We start from the raw sequence: 17,702 nt of genomic DNA, 5'->3' as shown, positions 1-17,702 counted from the left end.
CCTGCTTTCCATGCCCTCCACTGAGCTTCCCTGAGTTTGTGGCACTAGTTCAACATTTGGTAACTCCACTTCCTGCTTTCTGGCAGACCCTGAAAGCTCACAGCAGGGCTTGCCCAAGGCGTCATCTGAATGGGTGTGTGCTGCTCTGCTGGCTGCCCTCCCTCCCAACCAGCCCTCCCCTGACTGCCTGACTGTCCCCCCTCATCTCACAGCCCTACCTCAAGGTCTCCATGTGAATCCAGACCACTCCCTAGTGCCTGCTGCAGGGCGGCAGTAGGAATATGCTCCCCCTGCCAAGAGTCTTATTTCCCCATGGCTCAAGCACAAGGGGCCCAGGAAGGTGGCAGGGGTGGGGGTGGGGCGCCAGTAAGACAGGACAGCAGTGGCCACTCTTCCTCAAGGTAAGGCAGGTGCTTGGAAGGCCAAGCTTGCCTTGAGGCCCCACTGTAAACAGAAAGCCCCCGCTAAAGCAATGGTCTCTAAAGTGGGGGATGTGGAACCTTTTGTATACGAGACAATCTATTAGGGTGTGGTAGAACACTTCCAATTATATTTATTGTTATTGCAAAAGATTAACAAATTATCATACATTCATATTTAATGCATGGATTGGCCCTGTCTCCCACCTGGGTCTGCAGGCAGAAGGTAGCATGTAATATGGAGCCTTTGAGGTGTCCTGGGAAGATGGGAACACCTCACAATGGGGTAGGTTAGGAAAGGGGGGTGCTGCACAGTTGTGGCACCCTGACCCTGTCCTTTTTTTTCTTTTTTGGCACTTTTTGTTTCTATATTTTGTGGTTTGCATGTGCCCAGTTAAACAGCTGTTCAGATTAGATAATCTGGTTTAACTCTCCAACTCTCACAAGATGCACAAGTGCCTTAAAAAGCTCCCTACAAAGGATCCAGAATTAGAAGATAATTCTGACAACACAAACACAAGCAAACACAAATAAAATAGGTGAACTGACATGTTTGCTAGGCTTGCTTTAAGCTCTTTGTCAGCTAAAACATGAGGCAGAATCCATGACCATTTGATTAGATTGGTTAAGAAGAAACTTTTGGAAAAGTCTAAAATTATCTTGATGACGCTCTGACAGCTGGATCTACACTTTGCCTAAGGAACCTTGACCTTTCCCTAAGTATTAATATATATTGTGCCTTAAGATATTATTCATCGTATATGAGGGAGCATAAGCAGAAGGACATTCAAAAATGAGTGCATTTCATCATCTCATCATTTTATAAGTTCCTATTTCTTGTGCATGATTGAAATGCACACAATTTTTAGTTAAAAAATACATACATAGAAGGCACAAACTCAATATTTTTTGTAATAAGCATGTACAATAAAAATGCTTTGGAGACCACTCGGCCAGAGGCAGACAGGGGTGGCCTGGAGGCTGTAAGAACAGGCCATTTCCTTCCTGGGCCTCTTTCTTTGTGTTCCCAGGGTCTTGACCACATTCCTGGAAGATTCTTGTGGAAGAGAGTTTATCTGCTCTGTGGCTCTGTCCCTAGCTCAAGGTGTCCCACCGGAAGCTAGAGGGCAGGCAGTTTTCCAGCCCAGGAGCCTGAGCTCACGGGGCAGGGAGAGGGAGCAGCTCCTCAGGCCTGGGCCTTTGACAGCCCAGGAGCAGGATTTCCAGGGACGGGCAGGGAGGGGCAAACAGTGCTGAATCTGACCCCTTTGACCTTGATCCCAGCTTGCTTCTCCTGCATCCTTTCCCAGGAAGGATTTTTGCCTGTCATTCTCCCCTCTAGTGTGGGATCTGGGGCAGTTCCTGTCCTTCTCCTGGTCTGAGTCCGCATCTGTAGAAACAGCAGATAGGACCAGAGGCATGGACCAGCCCCCGCAACCCTGGAGTCAGGAGCGGAGCCACCCCGCTTTCAGCCCGCTGTGGCCACGCTCCTGGCACAGAGCCTGCGGTAATAACAAGCGGCGTTTTGTACTCTTTTCCCTTCCCATCAGCATTTTTGTGCTGGACTCCTTCCATCCACTGATCCTTAGAGCTCAGGAAATGAGGTGATCAGCGGGGCAAGCAAGGAAGGGGGTCGGGTTACTGGCGATTGGGCAACTGGGCTGCACAAACACAGGGGTCAAAGATTGCGCCTGGATGGCCCCGCCTGGCCCCCGCCGGGAATAAAAGTGCGCGGGGCGTGGGGAGGGGGCACAGAAGCAGGTCGGCCTGTGCTCGCGTCGCCGCGCACCGCACACCGGGAGGATGAGGCTCGCTGTCGGTGCCCTGCTGGCCTGCGCTGTCCTGGGTGAGTGTGGACGTGAGGAAGGACCGCGGAGTCGCCGGCCCGCTGTCCCCTGCTCCCTGGACCCAGCCACCGGCAGCCAGGGCTCTGCGCTCAGGCACTCAGGCTGGAAGCCCGGGTGCCTTTCCTCGCCCCTCCCCGCCACACCCCTCTCAGCCTCCTTCATCCCTGTCTCACGGAGGGCCCCGCCCCAGTGCCTGCTGGCCCCTCCTTGGGCCTCCGGCCACCTTTCACTGCACTCACTGCCTCCTCTTGTTTGTGCAGTAAATCTTGCAGCAGCGGAATACAACAAATTAGAGCACTTCTAATCACAGCTTATCAAAACCCTGCCTGCTGCCTCTCCAGTCAAGTCCACACTACTTAGGGGGGCATTCAAGACCTCCCCATCTGACCCCGCCCTCTTCAGAGTCTGATGTCCCCTAGGTGCCCTCTGGGCTGTCGATGTCCCGCTAAGGAGGCAGAGCCATGGAGTGGTTCAGAGCATGGGATTTGGAGCCAGACTTCTTGGGTCCAACTCCTGGCCCAGCTCCTCACCAGCGGAAGGGACAATAACAGCACTTGCCTGGGAGGGTCGGGGAGGGTAGGTGAGGTCATGGATGCCAGGCCCCAGGGCAGGACGCTGCACACATCTGCTGTGGGGCCTGTGACCGACGGCCCCCCCACCATCACCTCCTGACCTTGGGGGCCACTTTGTACTCTAACGTTTGCCTGCCACTGGTGGGGCATTTGTCACACTGTTGGAACTTCCCCTTTTAGTTATTTGTCTCTCCTGATGAACTATCAACTCCTTGAGAGGACCCCACATTACTTGCCTTTATCCCCTGTTGGGGCACCTCATGGGGCTGTGCAAGGTGATGCCCGACTGAGGACAAATGCTTGCCTATGGGAACTCGGGAGGGGTAACTTTGGGGAGGGTCTGACTCATGATGCCTCCTGTGATTTCCCATGAGCCAAGATGGAATAGTTGGGGGACATTGGGGCAGTCGGCCCCCACGGACCCTCCTCATCCATCCTGGGGAGCTGTGGGCCTCCCCCTTATGCCTTGTGCTTTGTGGATCTTCATCAGAGCCAGTGAGTCAGCGCTGCTGTGTTGGCCCCCAGGGAGCAGAGGTGACGGAGGGCGTGGGGGACGGTGCCAAAGCTCATGTGATAGGAACGATATCTCTGTAGCCACATGGATTTTAATTGCTATACACATGGATGGCTTTAGCTTTGTCTCTAAATGGCAGCTAAAATGAGTAGTGAAAATTGGAGGGTTCAGTGGAAACATAGGGAAGACCATTGAATATATGGAGTTTCTAGTTATCCCTAAATAGAAGATGACTAATGAGTGTCAGAGGCAAATTAATTATCTTTTCCTTCATCTACCTGTAACTACTGGCCAAGGAGGAGCAAAGTAACTCAGAATGTCATCTTCTTTTGTGTCCTGGGTAGCAGATTAAGAGTTTGGAGACCTAGGATCTGGGCCTGGCTTGGCCACTAACAGGTAGGGTGACTTTGGGCAAAACAAGCATCGTTCTCTGAGTCTAGCTCCGTCATCTATAAAAGATGGTACCTTCTACCCTGCTGGCTTCCCAGAGTTGTGGTGTTGAGCCAAGGCATTGAGGTGGCTGGAAATGCCCTGTGCACACTGTGGCAGGCCGAGAGTCATGACAGTGAGGGAAGGAGGCAAGGGGGACACAGAGGAGCAGACTGCCCTTTCCAGTTGGGAGCGAAAGGTCATGCCTGCGTCTCCCTGGCCAGCACAGGGTGGTCAGCAGGGAACTTGGAGGCCATTAGGGAAATCTTCTCTTGGCCCAGTCTCAGAATGCAGTGGAACCTGTCCATGGGCCCTGCAGTGTTCGTGGACAGGAGTGAGAGGAGGACGGGACAGATGTGGCTGCCAAGCCCCTTCCGAGGGTGATGCTGTCTCCCCCCAGCACAGGGAGTGAGTTCCTTACCCCTCTGGCCTCTCTCCCCCAGGGCTGTGCTTGGCTGTCCCTGAGAAAACTGTGAGATGGTGCGCTGTGTCAGATCATGAGGCCAGTAAGTGCTACAGTTTCCGTGATAATATGAAAAAAGTCCTTTCAGCAGATGGTGTCCGACTCATGTGTGTGAAGAAAGCCTCCCACCTTGATTGCATCAAGTCTATTGCGGTAAGTCACTGCTGCCTAAAAGAGAGTGGAAGGAAGTCTATACTTTCTCTTTCTCCAGTCATTTTGGAACAATTCTTTATTCATAGGTAGGACGCTGAGGTGTGGGGCAGTCAACCCTGACTGCCATTAAAATCACTTTAGAAATGGAAATGGGAGGTCATCTTTAATGTATCTAGAAAGCAAAAGCCACTGTGCACTGAAAGGTAACCATTTTGAGGCACTAAGTTCTCTGAACTCAGGGAAAAAACAAGAATGTTCACTACCTAAACTATTATGTAACCCTGTTTGGAAGCTCTTGATATATTATCAAGAAGATGATGACTGATATATGCAGGGAGGAAGAATAAAGTGTCATGTAAGTGGAATTATACAATATTTGTTCTTTTGTATCTAGCTTACTTATATTTTCAAGGTTCATCCACATTGCAGCATGTATCAGAATTTTTACAGAAAGTAGAATAATGGTTACCAGGGCCTGGGGCATGGAGAATATCGAAGGAGAGGAATTCTTTAATGGGTACAGAATTTCGGTTTGGGAAGATGAAAAAGTTCTGGAGATTGATGGTGGTGATGGCTGCACAACAATTTGAATATGCTAAATGCCGCTAAAATGTACATTTGAAGATGGTTAAAGCAGTAAATTTTATGATATATATATATATATATATATATATATATATGTCTTCTTACAATAAAACAACAACAAAAAAACCCCAACCATTAAAAAAAATTTTCCACTAGACAAAGATATAGTTTGGCTTACATCAATATTTTATTTCATTTAGAAATACTACTGTCTTACTACTTGTCTGTAACATGACAAGGATCTTAGAGCTACAGTTTTTGCCTGGTGATTTGATCAATAAGTGTTGGCTGGGCGTGGTGGCTCATGCCTATAATCCTAGCACTCTGGGAGGCCAAGGCAGATGGATCGTTTGAGCTCAGGAGTTCGAGACCAGCCTGAGCAAGAGCGAGACCCCGTCTCTACTAAAAAAATAGAAAGAAATTAGCTGGACAACTAAAAATATATAGAAAAAATTAGCTGGGCATGGTGGCACATGCCTGTAGTCCCAGCTACTCGGGAGGCTGAGGCAGGAGGATTGCGTGAGCCGGGGAGTTTGAGGTTGCTGTGAGCTAGACTGACGCCACGGCACTCACTCTAGCCTGGGCAACAGAGTGAGACTCTGTCTCAAAAATAAATAAATAAATAAATGAATGAAGTGTTGATAGAGAACTGCAAGTACTTCTGGAAAAAACATTTTGATTAAAGCTATGTGAAGCAAAAAAGAAATAAAAAATGTATCTAAGTGTCTATATAAAAGACAGTTTGGTTCACTTTAAGAATTCATGTAAAGAGGCTGGGTGAGGTGGCTCCCACCTGTAATCCAGCAATTTGGGAGACGAAGGCAGGAGGATGGTTTGAGCTCAGGAGTTTGAGACCAGTTTGGGCAACACAGCAAGACCCGATTTCTACAAAAAAATAGAAAAACTAGCTGGGCATGGTAGGTAGTGTGCACCTGTAGTCCCAGCTACTCAGGAGGCTGACGCAAGAGGATCGCTTGAGCCCAGGAGTTTGAAGTTTCGGTGAGCTGTGATTGTGCCACTGCACTCCAGCCTGGGCCACAAATGAGACCCGGTCTCAAAAAAAAAACAACAAAAAAAGAATTCATGTAAAAGAGAAAATAAATTTTAGACCCCATGAGAAGGCAACTATAACATTTAAAGTGACCTGTTGATTTAAAGAGGAGGATTCATATTAATAGAAGCGCAAAGTTAAAAATAAAACAACTGAAGCAACAGTGAAAGATAAATAAACTCAGACTGCCTGGATTCAAATCCCAGCTCTGTGACTTACTAGCTACACGGCCTAGGTAAGTGACCTAACCTTTCTGTGTCTCAGTTTTCTCACTTAGAAAACAGAACTGAGATGGAAAAAGAGGTGAGCAACCAGGTGTCAGAGTAGACAATTATACCAAAAATGAGCAAAAATGGAAGTAACAATCAACCCTTTGATCACTTAGTCCATAGTGTAACCAAGAAGCTAAACCCAGAGAAAGTGCCCAATCCCTGAACAAAAGGCTCCTGCAGTTTTATGGACCCAGGACAGGAAGGAAACGTATTGAGTACTGAGTCAGAGTGGAGCCAGATGTCTTCAAGGTTCCATCCTCCCCCAGAAAAGTCTCCACAAAAGCACCTGAGGAAGACCTCACAGGAAGCCTCAAAATAAAGAGGTCTCTGGATGAGGGCCACGGGCTGGGAATGTGAATAGGTGAAAGAGTGCGGCCCAGAGGGAGCTGAGTCCTGGACTGCAACCCCCTCCAGAGACTGCCGTGCGCTGGCTGTGCACCGAGTCAGAGGTGGGCGGGCAGCTTTCCCCCACAAGGCCTGCCAGGTCAAGCCTCCGTAACTGCTGGGGTAAAGCCAGATAGGACTCTTGGCCAGAAATGGATACCTTACCAGGGAAAAGGGACACATAATCCATCCCTTCCTCTGTGAAGGAAGAATAGGAACATGGTGGCCCTGTGCCCTTTTGAGGGAGACGGAGTCAACCGAAGCCAGGGGTGTTGTGCATGGCTGGCCATGTTAAGGGTTCTTCTGGCTCTGGACCTGTGGAGCCCTGCTTTGTTCAGGTCTAGGTGGGCCTTCCTCAGAAGCGAGGGCTTCACTGAGGTGTGGCCTGTTCTCTTTCAGGCCAACGAAGCAGATGCTGTAACACTGGATGCAGGTTGGGTGTATGAGGCAGGCCTGACTCCCAACAACCTGAAGCCTGTAGTGGCAGAGTTCTATGGGTCCAAAGACGGTGAGTTCTCCCTGGAAACCCAGGAGGAAGTCTGTGGCCCTGTTCTCTCCGGGTAGATGCTGAGTTTTGTGTTTTCCAGGCGGGTATTGGATACTAGATACTAATGAACATTGATCTCTGGGGAGGGAGTGGGAAACGAGGGGCCCTGTCAGCCGTCACCGGCACAAATCGAGGCCTCTGTGGACTTGGGGCTGGTTGCGGGTTGGTGCTCCTGACACTGACCCCTTGGGCCAGGAATGTGCTCACTGGAAAAACAGAGCAGGCTTGATCTGAAGGCTACTGCGATCTAGTGATGTGTCCAAGGTCCCTGGAGGCCTCTGGAACCATAGGTGCCTTGCAGAAGAGAGAGACCTCTGTGGTGCACACAGTCAGACCCTAATAGCCCTGACCACATCCTGAGATCAACCAGACTGTCCCTGGGCCTGTGCGAGGGGATAAGAAATACTTTGAGGGAGGCAGCAGAGAATGTGGGCTTCTGTTCCCACAGCTCTGGTTTCCCGGTGGGCTTGGGTTGGTGGGTGTAGGCAGACACACTGCAGGGCCAGGGTAGGCAGAGCATTCAGGGCACATGTGCATGTGGCCTTCTTGCCCCTGTGTTTGCCTAGAGGTGGGGGGCGGGGGTGGTTTACAAATGTACCTCCTGTGGTCTTTTCTTGCCCCTGCCAGCCTAGGAAGGTTCTTTTTTTACCACCCAACCCAATATAAGTGTGGCCTCTGGGTTCCCCTTCCCTCCTCACGAGCCCAATAGTGATGAGCAACGTTTCCCTGTGCCAGGTTGAGGGCCTTCCGCTTACGCTGTCCCTTTGCAGATCCACAAACCTACTACTATGCTGTTGCCGTGGTGAAGAAGGACAGCGGCTTCATGCTGAATGAGCTCCGAGGCAAGAAGTCCTGCCACACAGGCCTGGGCAGATCCACGGGGTGGAACATCCCCATTGGCTTACTTTATTGTGACTTACCTGAGCCACGTGTGCCTCTTGAGAGAGGTAAGCCGGCAGGAGTGTGGGTGTCCTCGAGCAGGTGTCTCTGCTCCTGATGCTCCGCACCCCCCCCCCCCCCCCCCCCGCCCCGCCAGCCACAATCATGATCAGCTGGACGTGTGTGATGAACTCAGGCTGGGGGAGGGAGGTTTACCAGCTTTAAACTGGCAGGTCTGCTGGACTAGCAGCCCTTGGAAGGTGCCAGCTGAGCCTTTTCTGCTCTGAGCTCCCAACACCGCAGAGAGGTATTCCACTGAGTGGAGGAGAGGGCATAGGGGCCTGACAGAGGTGTTCAGTCTGGACCATGGTGGCTGGGCCCTCTTGTCCACTTCTCTGGAGTTCTTTCCTGGAGGCTTCTCTGGTGGCTGTCTGCTGGCTGTGAGGTTGGCCTGCACCTCTCTAGGCAGGTCTCCCACCCCTGGTGCATGGCTCCCAGAGGGGACCTCTCTCTGAGCTGTTCCGGCCTCTGACAAGGCAGGTCGGGGTGGGGGTGGGGGGGGCTGACAAAGGCCTGAGACAGGCCTTGGTTGGTGGGAAGCACGGGCCTGTTTCCTTGGATGGGTGGTGGAGCAGAGGTTAACTTGTTTCTGTTTGGAAACCTTGAATCGTGATGAGTTAGCACAAGTAAGGGCGAGCTGGGATCGTGTGTGTTGGTTTGGTGTTAGTCCCTCCCTGCCCCAGATGAGCCTGGGCTGGGAGATGTCACTGGCTGTGGCCAGCCTCACTCATGCCCTGGGGTCTATGTCTCTGTGTCGAGCAGCAGTGGCCAATTTCTTCTCGGGCAGCTGTGTCCCCTGTGCGGATGGGGAGTCCTTCCCCCAGCTGTGTCAACTGTGTCCAGGGTGTGGCTGTTCCTCCCTTGAACCATACTACAGCTACTCAGGAGCCTTCAAGTGAGTGAGACTGTCTGCTGCTCCATCGTGGCCAAAGTGCCAAATGTCCTCAGGGTGAGAGTTCTTTGCCAGCCCAAAGCAGAGGCCTGCCTGCCTAGAGGGCCATCAAGGAGGCCTGATCCCCTCCCACTGAGTCAGTGGTATGACTTGGGACTCCTGAGGCCAGGCCAGCCCATGTTCCCTTTTGTCTGACCCAGAGAAGCAAGCCCCTCTCCTGGGGGCCCTTTCTCTCTCTGCCCCAGAGCCCTTGAGCCTGGCCAGTGTCACCTCTTGCTGGACAGGACAGAGCCTGCAAAGACAGGCATGTGTCTAGTGTCCAGGCACTGTCCGGGGGCTGATCCTCTGCCCTCGATTCCAGCAGTGCTGTCTGCTCAGTGCCCTGGCCTTTCTCCTGCCCCCTCGCTGTCCCTATTTAGGCAGCTCATGTGGCTGTTTTCCTGCGCTCTCTTTGTACCTTGACTATATCCTAAAGTTTTAGACACAGCCAAGGGCACATTTCCATCCTCAGGAGACACTATACCATTATCTTCTATTCCAGAAGTTTAAAAAACTCTTTTCTACATTACAATATCTCCAACTGCATTTTGCTTCTTTGGGGTATAAGGCGAGGGACCTTCACCTCGTATGAGCTTGTTCCCCCATCTCGGGGGTACCCTGGATGTCAGCACCCCAATGGGGACTGCACACAGGCCTCCCTCAGGCTCTGTCCTTGTGCAAGCGCTGGACAGTGTGGTCAGACTCTCCAGGCCCAGCAGAAGGGCCTGCCCTGCAGGAGCCCTCCTAACGTGTTTCTTTCACACAGGTGTCTGAAGGATGGTGCTGGGGAGGTGGCCTTTGTCAAGCATGCGACCATATTTGGTAAGTAATGGGAGAAGAATCCAGCAGGGCCCCTCCAGGTAGTGGGCATTCTTTTCCCTGCCCCATTTTTCATGCTCAGTAGTCCAACATGAGCATACTATGTTTCCCCTTTATCACTGCTTGGGTTTCCACCTGTGCAGAGGTAAGTAACTTTGGGGTTTCCACCTGGATTCCTGGGCTGCTTTCCGTCATTCAACCTCTATACACGGTGACTCTGCTTTTGGGGCAGTGTTGCCATAGCAAAGGACTGGGGGTTGATACCGCTGACCTTGGTCTGCTAATTGTCCCACTGAGATCAGACTCACGGTGGGATGGGGACAGTCACTGCTTTATCTGGCTGCAGGGGGGTCTTGAGCAAGTCATTTTCTTATATGTTCTCTGGCCCTCAGTGGTCAGGCCTCTCAGCTCACACTTTCTATGATCAGTAGGATTGCAAGGGTGGGGAGGGGGCACCCCAGCCCATGGCTCTTCCTGCACTCGGCTCACCTGGGCTTCCCCCACAGAGAACCTGGCAAACAAGGCCGACAGAGACCAGTATGAGCTGCTCTGCCTGGACAACACCCGGAAGCCAGTGGATGAATACAAGGACTGCCACTTGGCCCGGGTCCCTTCTCACGCCGTTGTGGCCCGAAGTGTGGACGGCAAGGAGGACTTGATCTGGGAGCTTCTCAACCAGGCCCAGGTATCCCTATCTGCCATCCTCGCCTCCTGCCTAGTGCCTCCTGCTTGGATTTGGGGATTTTCCTCCTTGCCATCTTGCTATTCTAGAAGACCTTGTGTGTTCTGGATACAGCCGGAGCCATGCCACGTGTGATCAACTTCTCCTGAAGCCGGGACTCCTCACAGAGCAGCAGGGAGCCTCCTTGGGTGTTACCACCTGCCATGCTTACCTTTCTGGCCAGTGACGTCTATACAGGCTCCTTTTTGCTCTGTTCCATCCTTTCTATCTAAACCAGGCCTTCAAGGCTCAAGGGCAAACACCCTTCCCCAGTGAAGCCTCCAGTGGCCCCCTCAGAAAGAAATGATCTCTCCCCATGTCACTCACCTGACTGTAAGGGGGCTTGACTTCCCAAGAGCTGTTGAATTGGGGCTGAGCCAGCTTCTTCCCACCCAGCCATCCCGACTGTTCTTCAGGAGTTTGGGGGGAAACCACACAGCGTGGGCTCTGGATTAGACATGTTTCTTGTTCTCAGTGATCTCAGCTCATTTGGGGAGACAGGCACAGAAGTGCGTGCAGGGGAATTGGGTATGGCTGGCCCCATGAGGGTGACAAGCAGAGGAGGGACTGGGTGAGCAGAAGCAGGTCCAACTGCCCTCTCTCCTGGCTTCTTGAAATTTTTCATGGTTCTCATTTTGTTTTGTGGGGGGAGGGGTTGTTTTCTCTTCAGTCCCATTTCTCAGACTCCCTCCTTCCCTGTTGTCATTCACTATTCCCTTTTACTATGAACAGGAACATTTTGGCAAAGACAAATCAACAGAATTCCAACTGTTCAGCTCTCCTCATGGGAAGGACCTGCTGTTTAAGGACTCTGCCCACGGGTTTTTAAAGGTCCCCTCTAGGATGGACTCCAGGCTGTACCTGGGATATGAGTATGTCACTGCTATTCGGAATCTACGGGAAGGCACATGTAAGCATTTGGGAAGGACCCGGTGACCACAGGAGCCTGGGAAACCTGGTGGGGCCAGGGACCGGTGATAAGAGTCTTTCCAGGGACCTGAATGCTTCTCCTGATGTTCCTTTCTCTGCCCTGCCTGTGAGCTCAGTGTTAGACTGATGCTAAATGGCATTATCATTATGAGATGGCCTGGACATCACCAAGGGCTTTAAAGGAAATTCACATTTAAAATGACTTGGGTTGGTCATTTCCCTGCATAAATGAGGACCACCTTATCCACTTTGTGAAGCCAATTAGCCTAGCACAAAGTAGGTGAAATAAAATGAAATTGCTACAAATTGCATGTCTCCAGCCAGTGCTATGGTCAACATGTGCCATAATGAAGTAGAGCTCTAGCAAGGTCAATCCCAGTGGTGGTGTCTGATGATTCATTTATTCAGTGGACATTTATTGAACATCTAGCTATAAACTCTGCTAGGTGCTGGACATACAATAATGTACAAATATATATTAGATTCTGCTGTCCTGGAACTTTCAAACTGGGAAGAAGACAAATGTTTAATGAATAGTCACACTATTGAATAATCAATTGCAAAATGAGATATTTGCTCAAAAGGAGAAAAAAACGACAACAAAATACTATGGTCCTATGAGAGTACAAAACAAAGGAAAATGGTCCTGGACTAGGGGTTGAGGTAAGGCTTCCCCGAGAAACTGATCTTGAGCCGAGTCTGAAAGACGAGCAGATGTCCACTTATTCATCAGACGTCCATACACTGACCATGTGCTAGCACTGCCCTAAACCCTGCCGGTGCCCTGGTGAACAAGACAGGCAGGGCCCTTTCCCTGTGTTTGGACCTTATTTTCTCTGCAGGGGAACTGACAGTAAACAATGAACATATAAATAAGAACACATCAGGTGGTGAAGTGCTTTTTGAAAAAGGAAAAAAAAAAAAAAAAAACAGCCAGAGAGGTCACAGAGTACCCAGATATTAGAAAGAAGAGTCGGCTTCTCAGAAGAAGTAAAAAGCTAAATCTAAATAAGAAGCCAAGGAAGATATTGTGTATTTGCTTTTTAAGGTGATTAATTCCTTGCATGGGGTCTGTTAGTTTATTGCTGGCAAATCCCAGCATTTGCATAAAGACAGTAGCATTAATAAACACCAGACAACAGCTGGGGCCTCTCTTGATCACTGGTTCTTTTTCTTTTCATTTTTTAAATTTTTTTAAATTTCAAAATATTAAGGGGTACAAATGTTTTTGATACATGGCTTGAGTCAGGGCTGTAAATAAGCTCATCACAGGAGTAGTGTTCATTGTACCTGTTAGGTGGGTTTTTGCCCCTCCCTTCCGCCCTCCTCTCCCTGCTTGATTTCCAATGGCTTTCACTTCCCTCTGCACTTGTGTGCTCATCGGTTAGTTCCAATTTATTAGAGAGTACATGCAGACAACAATGCACATTGGGGAAAAGAAGCCCTATTCAATAAATGGTGCTGGGAAAATTGGATAGCCACATGCAGAAGAATGAAACAGGGTCCCTATCTCTCACCACTCACAAAAAGTAATTCAAGATGGATAAAAGACTTAAATGTAAGGCATGAAACCATAAGAATCCTAGAAGAAAGTGTGGAAAAAAACTCTTCTAGACATTGGTCTAGGCAAAGAATTTATGACTAAGAACTCAATGGCAATTACAGCAGCAACAAAATAAATAAATTCGTTCTTTTTCTTATGCCATAGGCCCAGAAACCTCAAAGAATGAATGCAAGACGGTGAAGTGGTGTGCACTGAGCCACCACGAGAGGCTCAAGTGTGATGAGTGGAGTGTTAACAGTGAAGGGAAAATAGAGTGTGAATCAGCAGAGACCACTGAAGACTGCATTGCCAAGATCATGGTACGTCACTCCAGCCTCCCAGGCAGCATCCCTGCCACGGCTGCCTGTGGGCCCCTAAGGCTGAGCTAGTTGAGTGTTCCTGGGAACAAAGCAAACAGCCTGGTTCACAGGAACCTTCCCCTGACTGGGTGAGCACAGGCCGGCAGGAGGTTCAGAACCCTGTGCTTGTTGATCTGAAGGATGCCTTGACAGCTCAGTTTCCTTTTCCTATGAGCATACGGTGAGAGGGCAATCTCAGCAGTATCCTGCTTAGGGAGGCGAGACCATGGTGTGAGTGTCCTGAGACCTATTGTGTGGTAGGATCTGTGTACCTGGTAGGATCCAGGCAGGTGCAAATTTGCTTTGTTGATCAAGAGTATTCTAGCTGGGCACAGTGGCACACATCTGTAGTCACAGCTACTCAGGAGGCTGAGATGGAAGGATCACTTGAGCCCAGAAGTTCAAGGCCAACCTAGGCAACATAGCAAGACTTTGTCTGTAAAATATTTTTTTTTTGAAAGAGTATTCTATGTTGGCTTATAGAGAATTTTGAAAATCTTGAATGATACAAAGAAGAAAATGAAAAATACTAATAACCTAACTCAGAGAAAATCTTCTTATTGGGATCATATCATATAGGTTGCTTGGTACCTTTTACTTACCTAATGTTATCTAGTGGTCTTTTCCCATATCATAAATCATTCTTTTTTTTTTTTTTTTTTTTTTTTGTTGAGACAGAGTGTCGCTTTGTTGCCCAGGCTAGAGTGAGTGCCGTGGCGTCAGCTTAGCTCACAGCAACCTCAAACTCCTGGGCTTAAGCGATCCTACTGCCTCAGCCTCCCGAGTAGCTGGGACTACAGGCATGCGCCACTATGCCCGGCTAATTTTTTCTATATAGATTTTTAGGTGTCCATATAATGTCTTTCTATTTTTAGTAGAGACGGGGTCTCGCTCAGGCTGGTCTCGAACTCCTGACCTTGAGCAATCCACCCGCCTCGGCCTCCCAGAGTGCTAGGATTACAGGCGTGAGCCACCGCGCCCGGCCATAAATCATTCTTTAAAAACCTGACTTAGAGTTTCTGTGTTAGTGCACACATGAAGGTGCCAGGACAGTTGCAATTCTGGAGAGGGTGTGGGGATGGAAGCTCCAAGTGCCATGTCCCCCCTTTCCCCATTCCTTGCGCTATGTAGCTCTTCCATTTGGCTGTTCTTCAATTGGATCCTTTATAATAAACCAGTAAACGTACCGAAACAAAAGTACACATCTTGAAGGCACTAGTACCTCCTGCCATTGCCAACTGATTCTTGCTGAAATCTGTCAATTCTACTTTTTGAGCACTTAGGAATAACCATGTATCTTCAAAACCATTTACCATGAACCAAAAACAGACCATCAATCCCATTTTTATATTTCATACATTTTATAATATCACTTTATCATTTTAACATACAGTTCATTTTATTTTTTGTCTGAGTTAAGACAAGAAAACTCAAACCAAATGAAAGCAAAGCCTGCAAATTCAAAACCTGAGTTTATATATAGATCTGTTAACAGTTTGGACAATTTGGCTTCAGTATAATACCCTGGATGTGATACACTACACAAAATTTCTATGTATACAGAAAATCAAATTGAAGGACAAAATACTCTTTGGAACACGTGAAATCTCAAAGGAGGAAGAAGTACAACCAAACTGAAACATTTTTTAAAAGGTTATTCTTGTACACTATAATTTGTTCTTCCATGAAGATGTCATCATTTGAGCCTTTAATTTTGGAAACAGCTTACAGATAGTGGGTCAGAAACCAAAGACCAACATCACCATGTTCTGTGAGACCAGGGCCAAGTTCCTGCTGCACAGGCATATTTTACGTAGAATGTTCAGTTTGTTACATCGTTATGTGCTACTCTAGGAGGTCCAGCAATTGTTCATGGAATAAATGAAACAGAAGTGACCAGCGTCATTGCTAGTAAAGAACTCTTGCAAACAAAGTTAAAAGATATAATTTATTTGGTCCCATACCTGTGCTACATCGTCACTGTCAATGGGAAGCCACTGAGCTGTCCAAATTCTCCAAGGGTGTTATTGTGGACACCATGGCTTCAGTGGAAAGCAAAGGTAAGTGTGAAAAACAGACCTCACAGCAACCCAGGGCCCTCAGATATTGCAGTAATCATGTACACAAGTGGGTCCACAGGACTTCCAAAGGGAGTCGTACTCTCGTATAGTAGCATTATTACTGGTTTAACTGGGATGGCACAAAGGATTCCAGGACTGGAAAAGGAAGACGTCTGCATTGGATATTGCCGCTGGTCCATATTCTAAAATTAAATGCTGAGCTTGTTTTTCTTTCTCATGGATGCCTAATTAGCTACTCTTCACCCCACACTTTAGTGGATCAGTCCTTAAAAGTAAAAAACAGAAGCAAAGGGTATACGTCCAGGTTGAAACCAACACTGATGGCAGCTAGTCTAGAAATCATGGATCAGATCTACAAAGAGATCATGAATAAATTGTATGAAATGAGCAGTTTTCAATGCAATTTGTTCATTCTGGCCTATAATTATAAAATGGAATAGATTTCAAAAGGGCATTGTACTCCTCTGTATGACAGCTTTGCTTTCTGGAAATTACAAAGCTTGCTAGGTAGAAATATATGAATTTTATCCTGTGGTGCTTTACTTTCTGCAACATGCAGCAGTTCATGAATATCTGCTTTTGTTGTCCTGTTGGTTAGGGATATGGACTGACTGAATCTTCTGGGGCTGGAACAATTACAGAAGTATGGGATTGTAATACTGGCAGAAGTGGGAGCCCCATTCATTTGCTTTGAAATAAAATTAAAGGACTGGGAGGAAGCTGGATACTCTAATACTAATAAACCACATCCCAGAGGAAAAATTCTTATTGGTGGCCAAAATGTGACAAAAGGATACCATAGAGATGAAGCAAAAATAAAAGCTGATTTCTTTGAAGATGACAATGGACAGAAGTGGCTGTGTACTGGAGATACTAGCGTTTGATGGCTGTATACAGATTATTGATCATAAAGAAAGACCTTGTAAAACTACATGCAGGAGAATATGTTTCCTTTGGGAAAGCAGAGGCAACTTAGAAGAATCTCCCACTAATGGATGACATTTGTGCATAAGCAAACAGTTACCATTCTTAGGTCATTGGATTTGTTGTGCTAACTAAAAATGAACTAACAGAACTACCTTGAAACAAAGGGCTTAAAGGGACTTGGGAGGAGCCATCTAACTGTTGTGAAACAGAAAATGGGGAACAGTCTTCCCCCTTTATCCAAGGTTTCACTTTCTGGGGTTTCAGTTACCCACAGTCAACCATTGTCCAAAAATATTAATGTATTTTGAGAGAGACGGGGGGGGGGGGGGGGGGAGGAGAAGCACAAGAATGCACATTTACATAACTTTTATTAGAGTATGTTGTTACAATTGTTCTACTTAATGATTAGTTGTTGTTGATCTCTTCTTGTGCCTAATTTATAAATTAAGCTTTTTCATCGGTCTGTATATATAGGAGAAACATAGTATATACAGGGTTTGGTACTATCTACAGTTTCAGGCATCCACTGGGAGACTTGTAACAGATCTCCCATGGATAATGGGACTACTGCACTTAAAGTGCTTTCTGAAGCTGCTATTTCAGCAAGTCTGAAAAAGTTTGAAAATCCATTAAAAATTTGTCTGAGCCTTGACCCATGGAATCTGAAACTGGTCTGGTGACAGATACCTTCAAGCTGAAATGCAAAGAGCTTAAAACATATCACCAGGCAGACATTGATTGAATGTATGAAAGAAAATAATTTATCTCTTTTGGTATTGGTTTGCTATTGTGAACTTATAGATCAGATAGGAAAATACTAGAAATGCACGTTTCAAACTATGAGGCAAACCCCATTCCTCATATTAAACCTAAACTGTTACTTATCAGGATATCACCATTTTCAACTGACAGGATTAGTAAAATATTAAGAGAGCAAACTTTTGTCTTTATCTTCTTTCCTTTTCCCCTCCTACAATTAACCACTTGTGACTATATTTATTGTCAGTATAAGGATTTTTCTGAATCATACTGGGGAGACTGTTTTAAAATCTCAAGTTTTTAAATGTGATTTATACATTCAGTTTGTAACTTGTTGTTTTGTTTTGTTTTGTTTGTTTTTAATTATGGGGACATAATAGTACATATTTCAGTTTGTAACTTTTTTTTTTTTGAGACAGAGTCTCACTCTGTTGCCCAGGCTAGAGTGAGTGCCGTG

General features: G+C 47.7%; 1 protein-coding gene and 1 pseudogene across 1 annotated transcript in view; both read left to right on the top strand.

Moving 5' to 3' along the window:
• The first annotated feature begins 2,159 nt into the window (after positions 1-2,159).
• The window catches only part of LOC138388048 (serotransferrin-like), a 54,104-nt gene continuing 38,561 nt past the window's right edge, over positions 2,160-17,702 (top strand). The window contains 9 exon segments of the mRNA XM_069475409.1: positions 2,160-2,265; positions 4,225-4,397; positions 7,089-7,197; positions 8,007-8,191; positions 8,988-9,070; positions 9,873-9,928; positions 10,432-10,610; positions 11,379-11,556; positions 13,285-13,439. Of these exon segments, the coding sequence (XP_069331510.1) occupies positions 2,223-2,265; positions 4,225-4,397; positions 7,089-7,197; positions 8,007-8,191; positions 8,988-9,070; positions 9,873-9,928; positions 10,432-10,610; positions 11,379-11,556; positions 13,285-13,439 (1,161 nt within the window). The 5' untranslated portion in view covers positions 2,160-2,222.
• LOC138386673 (fatty acid CoA ligase Acsl3-like) lies at positions 14,473-17,246 on the top strand (annotated as a pseudogene).

Source organism: Eulemur rufifrons, chromosome 7 (genome assembly GCF_041146395.1).
Source record: "Eulemur rufifrons isolate Redbay chromosome 7, OSU_ERuf_1, whole genome shotgun sequence".
Lineage (NCBI taxonomy): Eukaryota > Metazoa > Chordata > Mammalia > Primates > Lemuridae > Eulemur > Eulemur rufifrons.
This window is presented reverse-complemented; position numbering and strand designations above follow the sequence as displayed.